General features: G+C 36.9%; 1 protein-coding gene across 1 annotated transcript in view; it reads left to right on the plus strand.

Moving 5' to 3' along the window:
- Window positions 1–8,641: 8,641 nt before the first annotated feature.
- LOC135203775 (transient receptor potential-gamma protein-like) overlaps window positions 8,642–12,814 on the plus strand; it is a gene marked incomplete in the record, with an annotated part of 150,820 nt that continues 146,647 nt past the window's right edge. Inside the window, 1 exon segment of the mRNA XM_064233743.1 lies at window positions 8,642–8,747. Within this exon segment, the coding sequence (XP_064089813.1) occupies window positions 8,656–8,747 (92 nt within the window).

The following is a 12,814-nucleotide window of genomic DNA, read 5'->3' on the forward strand; positions in this document are numbered from 1 at the left end:
TTGGTCTCCTGTTCTCATCTATGTGGTTTTGATGTTGCTCCCATCTGGTAGCTTTATCCCTTCAGTTCTCGTTACTTTGCCCTTTTTGTATGTTGACCTTGAAGGGCGGCATTTTTTCTATTTCCTCAAACTCCGCATCCTGATCGTGCCGCCCAGATATACAATCCGTTACAGTCCGCTGGATTAGGGTATCATATTTCCTTGATGCTCTTTCCGCCATATGGCAGCTTGATATGTCGTCCGCATGAATCCATCAAGATGGTTGATTTTTTCTTTGGTTTGCCTGTCTTTTCTTGAGTTGGTACCCGGCATGCCCATCTTCTGTAGTAACTTTTGTCATGGGAATCAATGGCTACTACGAAGAGTATGGTGGGAGCAAGTGAGTCGCCCTGGAATATCCCTCTCCTTGTATTTAACCTTCTGGGCTAGTTCTTTTTGTTTCCACGGGGGAAGGACTTTGTAAAGATATTGTAATCCGGGTGCAGGTTTGCGCATGTATTTTTGAGGAAGTCTGATGGATGATTTTCCTCCTGCCCCGCCCCATATATTTTCAGGGCATTCTATTAGCCTCATGTGTGTGGTATCATGTCGAAGGTCTTTCTTATCGTCTAATCCATGCCATGCTTAGGTTGGTTTTGTTTTTCCTTCTCCTATCTGTTTCTTCATTACCGCATTTTGGTCTATCAGGAGTGCTTGGGTCGTTTTGTGGGCCCCTCTACACTTCCTTATCTGCAGCCTTTCTGTTGGTGGGGGATTGGTGTTTGTCCTCCTCTAGGAGTAGTTGTATAGCCTTTGCACCTGATGATACCTGTTAGTAACTCCACATTATTGGTGTTAGGCAGGTTGATAGGGCCTAGTAGTTACTGGCTAATTTCCCATTTCCCTTTACTCCTTGTTCTTTTTTGGTAGTACTAAGGATTTGTTCTTCCTGTTGGTCGTCCATTTTTCGGTGGGCTTTGTGATTTGAGATACAATGCTGGAGTTTGGTTCTGCTATTCGTGGGTGTATGGGCCCTTGAAGTTTTTGAGGGGCCAGTAGTCCATGGACGTTCATCGGGGACCGCCTGGGGGCTTTCCAGTTAGTTGGCTATTTTCTTGTTCTTTAGTTGGTGTCTGACTGTGTTCTGTCGTGATGTCTGTTAATCTTTGTTTTATTCTCCCCTCGGCTTGTTTCTTCTTCCTTTGAGCTTCCTGGAAGCCATGTTGGCATGTTTTTGTTGTGTGATACCGGATTGGCTCCATATGTTTTCCCCGTCGCAGTGTTCTTAGCTTGATTCGGCTTCAGGAATTTCTGGGTTGGTTTGTCTTGCCCCGCCATCTTAGTTGGCTGGTATGAGTCGTTTTCTGGTTGGTTGCCGCGAATAGTTTTGTTCTGTTTGGAGTAATCCCCCCCCCCCCCCTTTTTTTTGTTTTTTTTTTTGAAAAAAAAAAAAAAAAAAATTTTCCTTTTCATGTACCGGTTTTTTTTTTTGGATCTTGTGTGCTTTGGTTGGCCGCCTTTAAGCCTCTGTTTTACATCTTACTATTTGTGTTGTTTTCGTCCCCCTCCTCCTGTTAACTTTGTATTTCCTCGTTGAGTTCCTCCCCGGGCTTGTTTTTCATTGGCTTCGTTAGCCTTTTTTTCTGCCAATCTCTTTCATGTTTACTCGCAAGTCAGATCTCATCACCATGATTTGCTTTTCCAGGCGCCTTTTCCGCAAGGAGGTTGGCTGTTTTTGGTTTTCTGGTTGGGTTTGGTTGTGACGGTTGGTGTTGGGTTGTTCGAATCCCGCCATCTCAGTTTCTGCTACTAATGCTTGCTCCTGCATATGTTCAAGTTTTTTATTTTGTTTCCTGGTGACTGGCTGGTGGTGGGTAATTAGGGCCCATTATTTCATTGACCTCACTTTTTTTGTTTTCGACCTTCCCACCTTAATTTCTTGGTGTTGTAGGGCCTTTCATGGAGGGGAATTCTTTGTTTCTCTCTGTATCTGGCTCCATCCATTGTCTAATCTTTTCTACCCGCATTATCCGTCCTCTCTGTTACTTTCGTCGGTGTTTCTTCGGGTTGTGTCGTTGTTTGATACCTTCATCCTCCCTGTCCGTCTTCTGTGGTCATCGTTCTCTCAGTTCGTCTTCGTGTAAATTCTTATTATTTATTAGTTATTATTATTATTATTATTAGTTTATTGATTATTATTTTATTAGATTATTATTATTCGTTGGTCAAGATTCATTCTTAACATGATTATTCATCTTAATTTAATTAATTATTAACTATTAAAAACTAACTTTTCTTGCTGGTTGTGATTCTTTTCAAAAATAAATTTCGTGTCGTTAAATTTAATCGGCCAAAAGAAAATGAAGTGCAGTTAATTATTCAAAATAAATCATGTACTTTTAGTTATTACAAATAATCTTAATATTGTTTTACTAATTACATGTTATATTATCATGCGATTTTCAGTATTGTGAATTTTATCCTTTTCTTGACTTTTATTTGAATGAATTTGAGAAATATTTTCCTCGTAATAGTTTGTATCAAATTTATCTTGTTTGGGTATGGCCAGTCTTTGGTTAGGTGACCATCCTCGAGTACTTGAAGCCTATAATAGCGTTATGAACTTAAACTCACCGAATGACGTCATCGGTTATTTATACTCAAGCTGATGGATGACTGTGCAGTAGAGATGCGTTCTGGAGATTAATTACTTAAATACATATATACTTTATTACTTAAATAATTTGATACTTTATTACTTTATTACTTACATACATACTTTAAAACTTACATTCTTTAATACTTAATTAGTTATATACATAAATACTTACATATTTAAAACGTACTTACTCACATACTTTAATACTTGAATACTTAAAACTTACATACTTAAATACTTGACTGCTTACATACCTACTTTAATACTTACTACTTATATATACTTGCATACTTGAATACTTCATTATTACTTGAACACTTAAAAACTTACATACTTAAATACTTGCATACTTACACACGTAAATAATTAAACACTTCAACACATACATACTTACATGCTTAAATATTTTACCATTCATACTAACAAACTTTAACACTTGAAAACTCAAATACTTAAACACATACATACTTACTTACTTAAAGATTTAAATAATCACATACTCGAATACTTAAAGACTTACATAACCAAATACTGAAATACCTACATACACTTAAATGCTTTCATTTTTAGATACTTTAAAAATGTGTCAGCATCATTTATTATCGAGATGAAGTGATTTTGACTCCATATTTTTTTTTATTCAGGCGTTGATGAATGATTGTCTATTTTTAGGTGACAATGGTTTGTGTAGGGCTCGATTAGTGAATCTCTCTCTCTACTCTCCTCTCTCCCATGCGATCGGGTTCGTCATCTCTCTTCATCTCATCTCTCTCTCCTCTCTCTCACACACACACACGACACACATACACACACCAATCCAACTGCTATAACTCAAGCAACATGTAGGCTTCAAATATAAACCCCGCCCTTTTTTTTAATACCGGCAAGCTACAAAAAAAATGAAATTTAAAAAAAATAATTTCAATTCTCAAGCAACTCAAAAGTAAACCTTCTAAATGCGCACAAACATCTTCGATAACTCACTGGAATAATCAACTTATCTATCTATTCGACAATTCCCTTAAGCGGCTTCTCCGTTTGGGCGCTCGGTAACTCTTGAGCACGTCGTCCACTCCGGAAACCCTAAGCGAGAAATCCAAGTTGGCAACACTTGTGCAAGCACTTTCGTTTCCCTCTCAAGCGCACTTTTTCACTCAACTTTTTCTCGAGGGCATAACCACTTGGATTTATGGGCTGAGTTTATATAAAGTTTAGTGGGAACTACATTTCGGGGGGGGGGGGGGGGTTGGGTTTTTTTTTTTTTTTTTCATGGACGAATTTTGTGGGGTGTTTATTCACGTCAACTTTGGGTCCGGGTTTTTATGTCTGGTCTGTGTGGGTGTGGTTTGTTGTTTGTATTGGTTTTGGCTTTTTGCTTTGGGTGTATGTATAAGGCTTTGGTTTTGTATGATATACAAATGCAATCGTATTAGCCAGGTTTAAATCCAAAAGCGTTTTTTATTATTATTATTATTATTAATTGAATTTATTATTATTATTATTATTATTATTATTATTATTATTATTATTATTTTAAGTATTTAAAAAAATTATTTTAAAAAAACAGCTCATCACCGCATAGATGCATTAACTCCGGAGGACATTTTAATTCAACCGAGACATTTTAAATTTGCAGAAAGAGAGAGGGAGGAAAGAGAGAGAGATTGTCAGCCTGCCACCGCTCAGCCCCAGCCTCTCCTACTTAAAGTCGTGTTATCCTTGATAATAGATGCTGGATGAAACTGTTGTGATTTTAGAGCAGAATTACCCTCCTCTCTGCTCTCTCTCTCTCCTCTCGCTCCTCGGAAGTCATCTCCATCTCTCTCCAATCTTTTTGTTCGTCTGCGTCCTCTACCTCTTACCAAATTCCCCGACCACTGTACTCTCCTTCAGTCCATGGGGGGTAATCCTCCCCCTCGTCCCTCTGCTTAAACCCTCTTCCAAAGTACCTTTTCACTGTCCGAAAATTCATGGCGTTGTTGTCGTGAATTGTTCTTCACTTCTTTTTACTTTGACTCCTCTTCGCTGATTCCCCAATCCTTTCCCACTTCCCTTTAGCAACCCTCTCTTTTGATGTCTCTCTTCTCGGTCCTCCCTCCTTTCTCCAATCCTGCCATCAAACGTTCATCCTAACCTCATGTGCCCTTCCTCCTGTGCATCCCCGACCCACTTTCCCTCTCTCCTCGCTTAAACTCCGCCCCCCCCCTCCTTCCTCCCGTCCTGTTGTCCACCAACTTCTCTCCCCTTTCCTCCTCTCACCTTTCGCTCTCTCCTCTCATGCCAATTTTATTTTTAGTTTTCGTCAAGGGCGATCTTAAACCGTTGCTTTACATTATCGGCATGTAAAAACAAACGGCTTAGTAATTCTAATGTCCTATTGTTTAAAATCCATGCTTTAAAATTCGAAGTTTTAATTTTAAACTTGTTATTTGAAAATTTCAATGGCGTTGTGAAAGTTGAATGTTCCTTTTGGTCCACCGTTCTTTTTATTTGACTGTTGTTTCGTTCTGATTAACTTTCATTAATTTAGCTTTGCGTTTTTGTTTTCTTTGATTGCTAGATTTAACGGTATGCGTATGCTGTCTCAATTCCTTAAAGTAATTTTGTTTCCATTCATTTGTTTCCCCCCCATTTTTGCTCCTTTTTAAATTTTAATGTCAAAGAGACTTTTTTTTAAGTTAAATGGCCTTTGAGAATTAAAACTTCTCCTTAAATGATAAATTGGTTTGCTCAAATTTGAATTTATGCAACTTTTACAATAACTTTATTTACTATAAATTAATGCATTTTATTAAGTGAACAATCCATTCGTTGCCAATCAATACGGTTAAGAAACCAGGATGTCAATTCGTATGGGGGCGCTTATTTGTTTAAAACGCTTTGCTTTGAGTTTTACCGTAACCCAAATTATTTGTTTTAAAATAACTGGAAAAAATTATCCTTTTTGGTCCACCGTTCATATTTTTGTTGTTATAAATATAATTACTATTCAATTTGTTTAGCTATTGGAAAATTTTAGCTATGTTATATATCTAATTGATAAAAATTTTGTCAAATTATTTCTTTATTTTTCCTTTTTTTTTCTTTTTATTTTGTTTGACCAAATCAGGGTTTTTAAATTCTGGCCTTTTAGGGAATTATTCTGTGAATTTCTTGGCTTTTTCAATTTGAATTGTGTGCTTTATAATTCTGATGTTCTGATGCTTAAGTTTTCATGTTGTTCTGATTGGATTCATTTGCCAATCAATCTTCGCTGTTTCCTGTTAGGAATGGGCCTGTTTTGTTTTCCCTTGGGGATGAACTAAAAATAGCTGAAAAATGCTGTTTGGCATTCTGATGGCATAATCAAATGTTTATACGAAAATAAGTTTTTTTTATTATCTAAGATGTGTAAACTGATTATCCTTTTTTTTCATTTTGGCTTTTGTGGATTTCTGTTTTGGGTTTTTATCCTGTCCACTGGCATTTGCCTCCGCCAATAATATCTTGTGTATGCCATATCTAATGGCACGCAGGCGTTCTCTGATTCATTATGACGTTCATTAGGTTTCTCGGAGTGGCTTTCTGAAGAATATGCGTTGCCCCAAATCACGCGGTTTGTGCTGAGGGTCCTAGTCTCTCTCTTCTCTCTCTTCTCACTCATCTCTCTCTCTTCTCTCTCTCTATATATATATATATATATATTATAATATATATAATATATTATATATATATATATATATAATATATATATATATATATAGGTAGACTATTTTTACGCGGAATATCTCAGTTGTAAAATTAAATTAATCAAGCCTTTTTAGCAACTATGACGTTTAGTTGAAAGTATCCGGGCCAACTAGCCTTGTGTCTTATTCAATCAAACATGGCTCCCAAAACATGATATTAATAAGTAATGCTTATTGTACGTGTTATGTATATTAAAATGTATTTGCATTTTAATATGTAACTTCACATAGCATATAGATACAACCTGCAGCCCAACTTTCTGTATAATAAGTAAAACGAGGAACAGGAACCTTCTTCTTTATTTATAGGTATAACACTCCATATTCTGGCCATTAAAGCCCTGTATGACCAGGAGGCGTGTTTTTACCCAGGTTTTGATTGAATTTCAATTAATCTCCAGGTGGCGGAAATGAGGACGAACATGTAGTCGGGTTGCCCCTTTTGTTCCCCATTACCCCGCCCCTTATCGGGGTTTGCCATATGGCTTTTTTTTTTTTTCCATTTTTAATGTTTCCGCCAGAAGGAGAATCTAAGCACCATTTCTTTTAATCCAAATAAATTTCTTTCAGACCCACCATCACAAGACACGTTGAATCTGAACATTTATTCACACACACACAGACCCACAGCACAACCACACATATCTATATATTCATTTACACATTTCAGCTATTTCACAAAGCCACACTCACATACATTTCACCCATTTTATTTGGCAAATTTGCACAAATACTTACAGACCGACTAACACACAAACACTCGGGCCAAATCTAAAACAAATTTCTTTGCACAAATTTAGTTGCAAGAAACTAGAGTTTACAGACTTACGGGGGTCCTCTCCCCACGACACCTGCAGCAACACACACACACAAAGCTACATATTTATTTACACATCCACATTTACAGACGCAGCCCCCCCCCCTCCCCCCCCCGATAACCACACATCCAAATCAAACATTTTTTATTTTTACGCCAAGCAATTAACTCATAGACCAAATCATGGCCACCTAAGCTAATATACTATCATAGAACACAAATCACCATCACCTCCTCCTCCTCCTCCTCCTCCTCCTACCCCTGCTCCTTCCTCCTCCTCCTCCTTCCTTGCCCTCCTCCTCCTCCTCCGCTCCTCCTCCTCCTCCTCGAAACCATCTTCTTCTTCTTCCAGCACTCTCAAGAGATAAAGAATAGGCATCTTGTCCCTTTTTCTTTCTTATGAATACAAAGTACGTCCACATACATACACGTTCGCTTCAAGATTTGAGCGAAAAGCGCTCGTGATACCAATAAGTGCTCTTGATAAGCGGGCAGATTCCCTGGTCCTGGCTCTGCTTGGGCCCGGGTAGCTTTCCCTTTCTTTCTTCTCTTACGTTTTTCATCTCGAGTGGTTTTGTTTTTCTTAATTTTTTAATTTTTTTTTATTTATTACGGTTTGATTATGGGTTTTCAGCTTGTTTTCGCATTTTATTGTGTTGTGTTTATGTTTGTTTGTTTTGATTTTACATTTGAGTTTACATATTTTCTTTTACCATTTGTTTTAGTTAAATTCTTTGTGTTATATATATATATATATATATATATATATATATATATATATAATATATATATTACACATACCTATATTTATTTTATAAACTTGTATGTCATATTCATATATATAGATAGATATATATATATATATTATATATATATATACATACTATATTTTTTTTATAAATTTTAATAAATGGTATGTCATATTTCATATATATATATATATATATATATATATATATAATATATATATGTATATATATATATAATCTGTTTTGGATCCACCACTTAAATATCCTCATCTGATATCATGGAAAGTAATCCTGTTTCGTGATAGGCGGAAACACATGCTTCTAAAGTCTTCCAACCAATCACAAGCTTGATACAATCGTCAGGGATATCGGATGTGGAAATTTACAGTCAGCTAGAAAAAAAAAACTAAAATATTAGTAAAGTCACCCAAAAATTAGTCTAACTCAGATACATTTTTTAAACCATAGCATCTGTGATCTCAGTTGTTTATTTTTGCCGTCAGCTAAAACAAATGACTAAAATTACAAAGCAAATCTCAGATTAGAATATATCAGAAACAATACCACCTGTAATATCAGTTGTGAAATTTTAAAACAGACCAAAATGTTATTAGTTACCTAAAAAGTATGACAAAAAAAATGTAAAATTGTGGAACCTTTCCAGCGAAGCACCATCCTCATCTTTGTCATCTCCTTTACCCACAGAGCCACAGCATCCATGGCATGGGAGAGGAAGACCGCCACAACCGCCCCCATCAGGAGATGGGGCAGCTCTCCTTCGAGGAGAAAAAGTTCCTGCTCTCCGTCGAGAGGGGGATGTCGCTGGTGTGCGCAGGTGAGTACTGCTAGGTGTTGTTGTTGTTTTGTTCTGATATGGGGGGGGGGGGGGGGGTGGGGGGGGGGGGGGGGGAGGGGGGGGGGGGGGGAGTTTAAAGTTTTTAAAATGTTTAGTGTTTTTTGTTTTTTTTTTTCTTTATTTGGGGGGGGGGGTTAGATTGTGTCTCAATTGTCCATTTATATATATGTATATATATACTATATAGATATATATATATTGCACAATTTCAAAATTTGGTGATAAGTCTCTCTCTCTCTCTCTCTCTCTCTCTCTCTCTCTCTCTCTCTCTCTCTCTCTCTCATCTCTCTCTCTCTCATCGACGAAATCACCATCAAACTATTTTCTTTCATACGTTCCGATTAACGTAACATTATTTTAACTTTTGTAAGGGCTTATCAGATTAAATACTAGCAAATCATTCTACTTTTCATTAAATAGTAATTACAAGTTGGGGGTTGGGGGCGTTTCAGCATCCACATGAAACAGTCGGCTTCTTCTTAACTCCATCCCAATCACAGCTTCAAAGGGAATCTAATATATTCTCTATTTCAATTAGTTTCGAGATTTTGTCTCAAAAGGACATCCAATACTATTTAAAAGCTCTCTATACTTCTTCAGGTATGTCCTCAGGGTATCTCAGGTTCTGTTAAAATCGAGGAAAAAAAATAAGAAAATAAAAAGAAATATATTGGAAATTTCTTCTAATTTTCTTTTGGAGGAATTTTTTCTTCCAATCAGGATTACGCTCGCCGAGGCTGCGAACCACTTTTTCGCTTCTGAGACAATAGTCTCTTCAGGATTCCCTCTCTCTCTCTTCTCTCTCCGCTCTCCCCCTCCTTCCTCTCATCCTTCTCTCTTCCTCCTCAATCTATTTTTTTGGCATGGGATTTATAAGATAAAACTCCCACTCTCTCTCCTCTCTCTCTCCTCTCGCTCTCTCTCTCTCTCTTCCCTCCTCTCCTTCTCTTCCTCCTTCCTGTCTTTCTTCGGATGGGAACTCAATTCTCGCTTGACTCCATAAGGCCCCCATCTCTCTCTCCCCTTCCTCCTCGTCTCTCCTCTATAAACCCTCCTCCCCCCTCCCCTCTCTCGTCCTCCCCCCCCTCTCTCTCTTCTCAAAAAAAAAAAATAAATAAAAAAATAAAAAAATTTTAATTTCTTTGGAAATTCGAACCAATTGTATTGAGTGATAAGGATCCCACCTCTCTCTCTCTCTATCGTCTCTCTCTCTCTCTCTCTCTCTCTCTCCTCTCTCGTGGCTCTCTCCGTGGCTTATTAGTGCAGTTTAAGGCCTCATCACCCGGCTCTCATGCTGAGAGACCCGTGTTCGATCCCTAATCCCAATATGCCTCTGTTGACCTGAGCAGTGAATTCTTTGCCTGGTTGAATAGTTGATTCGTGGGGTCGGCGGCCAGAGTGGAAAGGGAGAGAGAGAGAGAGAGAGAGAGAGAGAGAGGAGAGAGAGAGAGAGAGAGAGAGAGATTCACAGGTAGGTATTCAATGCTCCCTCAAAATGCATATTATTATTTCGGGAGGACCTCGACGAGGTAATCCTCACTCCACTGGGGTGAAACCATTCATGAGCTAGACATTATTCTGTCGGTAAAGAATTACAAGAATCTGCTATTGCTATTCCGATGAATATTCTCTGGAATATTTGAAGGCTGACAATGCAAGGGAATATTCGATCATTTTTGAGATCCGTTTTTGGCGATAATGGTTTAATACCCTATTATATATATCTATCTATATCTATCTATCTATCTATATATATATATATATATATATAGTATTATATATATATATATATATATATATATATATAATATATATATATAAGTACACACACATATATATATTCTATATATATATATATATATATATATATATATATATATATAGTCATATCACATTTTCGTGATTCTATACAAATATCGAGCTACCATGTCCCTTTTAATATCTAATATCTCTCTACCTCGGAATTATTAATATATTTTCATATAGCTTAACCGAAGGGGAATTTTTTTCTCGATAATAGACTTGCCTGACCCGGGCGGGCGCCGAACCAATGGAGCCTTTCAAATCCAGGAACGTCAGTGAAGCTTTTACCTACTACTGGATTTGAAAGGCTCCATGGGTTCGCGCCCGGGTCCAGGCAAGTCTATTATCGAGAAAAAAATTCCCCTTCGGTTAAGCATATATGAAAAATATATTCTAATTCCTGAAGGTTAAGAGAGAATATAGATATTAAAGGACATTGTAGCTCGATATATATATATATATATATATTTATATATATATATGTGTGTGTGTGTGTGTGTGTGTGTGTATGTGTGAGTTTGTGTGTATGTGTGAGTGTGTTTGTGTGTGTATATATATTATATACGTATGAAAATTTATTAATATATGAATCAGAGGATTATGACAACACAAATATATTTCCATGTATTTAGAAGCACATTCGATATGAGTAGTAAGCTAATCATGAACTGAGACCTACGTAAATTATTATGTTTTTACACATGAAAAATTAATCGAAATTAATTTCCTTTGATTAGGTACTTCATAAGCGGTAGTTCCAGTGTCGCCGTAGTTAATTTGTGTCATTTAAGTATTTTTTTAAAAGTAGAATTGGTCCGGTAAGTGTAATGTGCAACATCTGGTTAAAATTTAACATTTGTTAAATTTCAGATGTACTGTTATTTTAAACATTTTTGTTTTTTACCCTTTAAATTCAGACATTAAGGTGTCTCCAAAGAAAATATTTACTCTCTCCCGTCCTTAGTTTGGTGACCCAGGGCACGAACTTCCTGAAAAAGGGCTAAGGAGGTCAGTTGGAAACCGGTCATGATCTTTTTGAAGTAATTCTTGCCAATCAAGATAAGCTTCACTAAGTTTGGGACTCTTTTTGGTCTCGTCGTAATTGAAAGACCCGCTCTGGTTTTGTGTATGTTTGAGAGAGAGAGAGATGTCATCTAATATAAATTTTGTTTATTACGGATATTGAAAATACAAGATAAAAACAGAGAGAGAGAGAGAGAAACAAATCTCCCGTCCTTCGCATGCCCCCCCCCCCCCCCCCCCCTTATTTGGGACATTCTTGAAGAATATATGTTTTATATACTTTTTTTTTATTCTCGATCCATTTTCTGTGTTTGCGTAAAAATATTGACACTTCCATCTCTCATCCTGTGTCGTGTGACGTCACAGTCTCCCTTTCATTTTCCGTTTTTCATTTCCCCTTGACTTGGGGAAGTAGATTTTCTTTCTGATATTTCTGATTAAAACTAGTTTTTTTCTCTCTCTCTCTCTCTCTTATCGAAATATATGAAAATGATGGGTCCTGTAAGATAGGTTTTTTTATTTATTTCTTTTTTTTTTTAATCACAGATTTGTAATGGAAAAGTTATTTTTTTGAAGGAGACTTTGCCTTATTAGGATTTGAACATTGGTGGATCTCTCTCTCTCTCTCTCTTCTCTCTCTCTCCTCTCTCTCTCTCTCTCTCTCTCTCTGTTTTTATCTTGTATTTGCTACTTCCGTAATAACCAAAATTTATATTAGATAACATTCTCTCTCTCTCTGTTTTTATCTTGTATTTGCTACATCCGTAATAACCAAAATTTATATTAGATGACATTCTCTCTCTCTCTCTCTCTCTCTCTCTCTCTCTCTCTCTCTCTCTCTCTCTCTCTCTCTCTCTCTCTGCGTAATGATGTGTAAATAGCTATGAGATAGGTCTCTTGCTTATTCAAAGTTTTTGACAATGGAATTGAATTATTATTATTATTATTTTTTATTATTATTGTGCTCTATCACAGTCCTCCAAATCGACTGGGTGGTATTTATAGTGTGTCCGGGTTGCATCCGGCCTCCTTAGGGAGTCCATCACTTTTCTTACTTGTGGGCGCCGTTTTCTTGGGATCGACACTCTTCTGCATGAGTCCTGGAGCTACTTCAGCCTCTAGTTTTTTTTCTAGATTCCTTTTCAGGGATCTTGGGATCGTGCCTAGTGCTCCTATGATTATGGGTACGATTTCCACTGG

This window comes from Macrobrachium nipponense, chromosome 36 (genome assembly GCF_015104395.2).
Source record: "Macrobrachium nipponense isolate FS-2020 chromosome 36, ASM1510439v2, whole genome shotgun sequence".
Lineage (NCBI taxonomy): Eukaryota > Metazoa > Arthropoda > Malacostraca > Decapoda > Palaemonidae > Macrobrachium > Macrobrachium nipponense.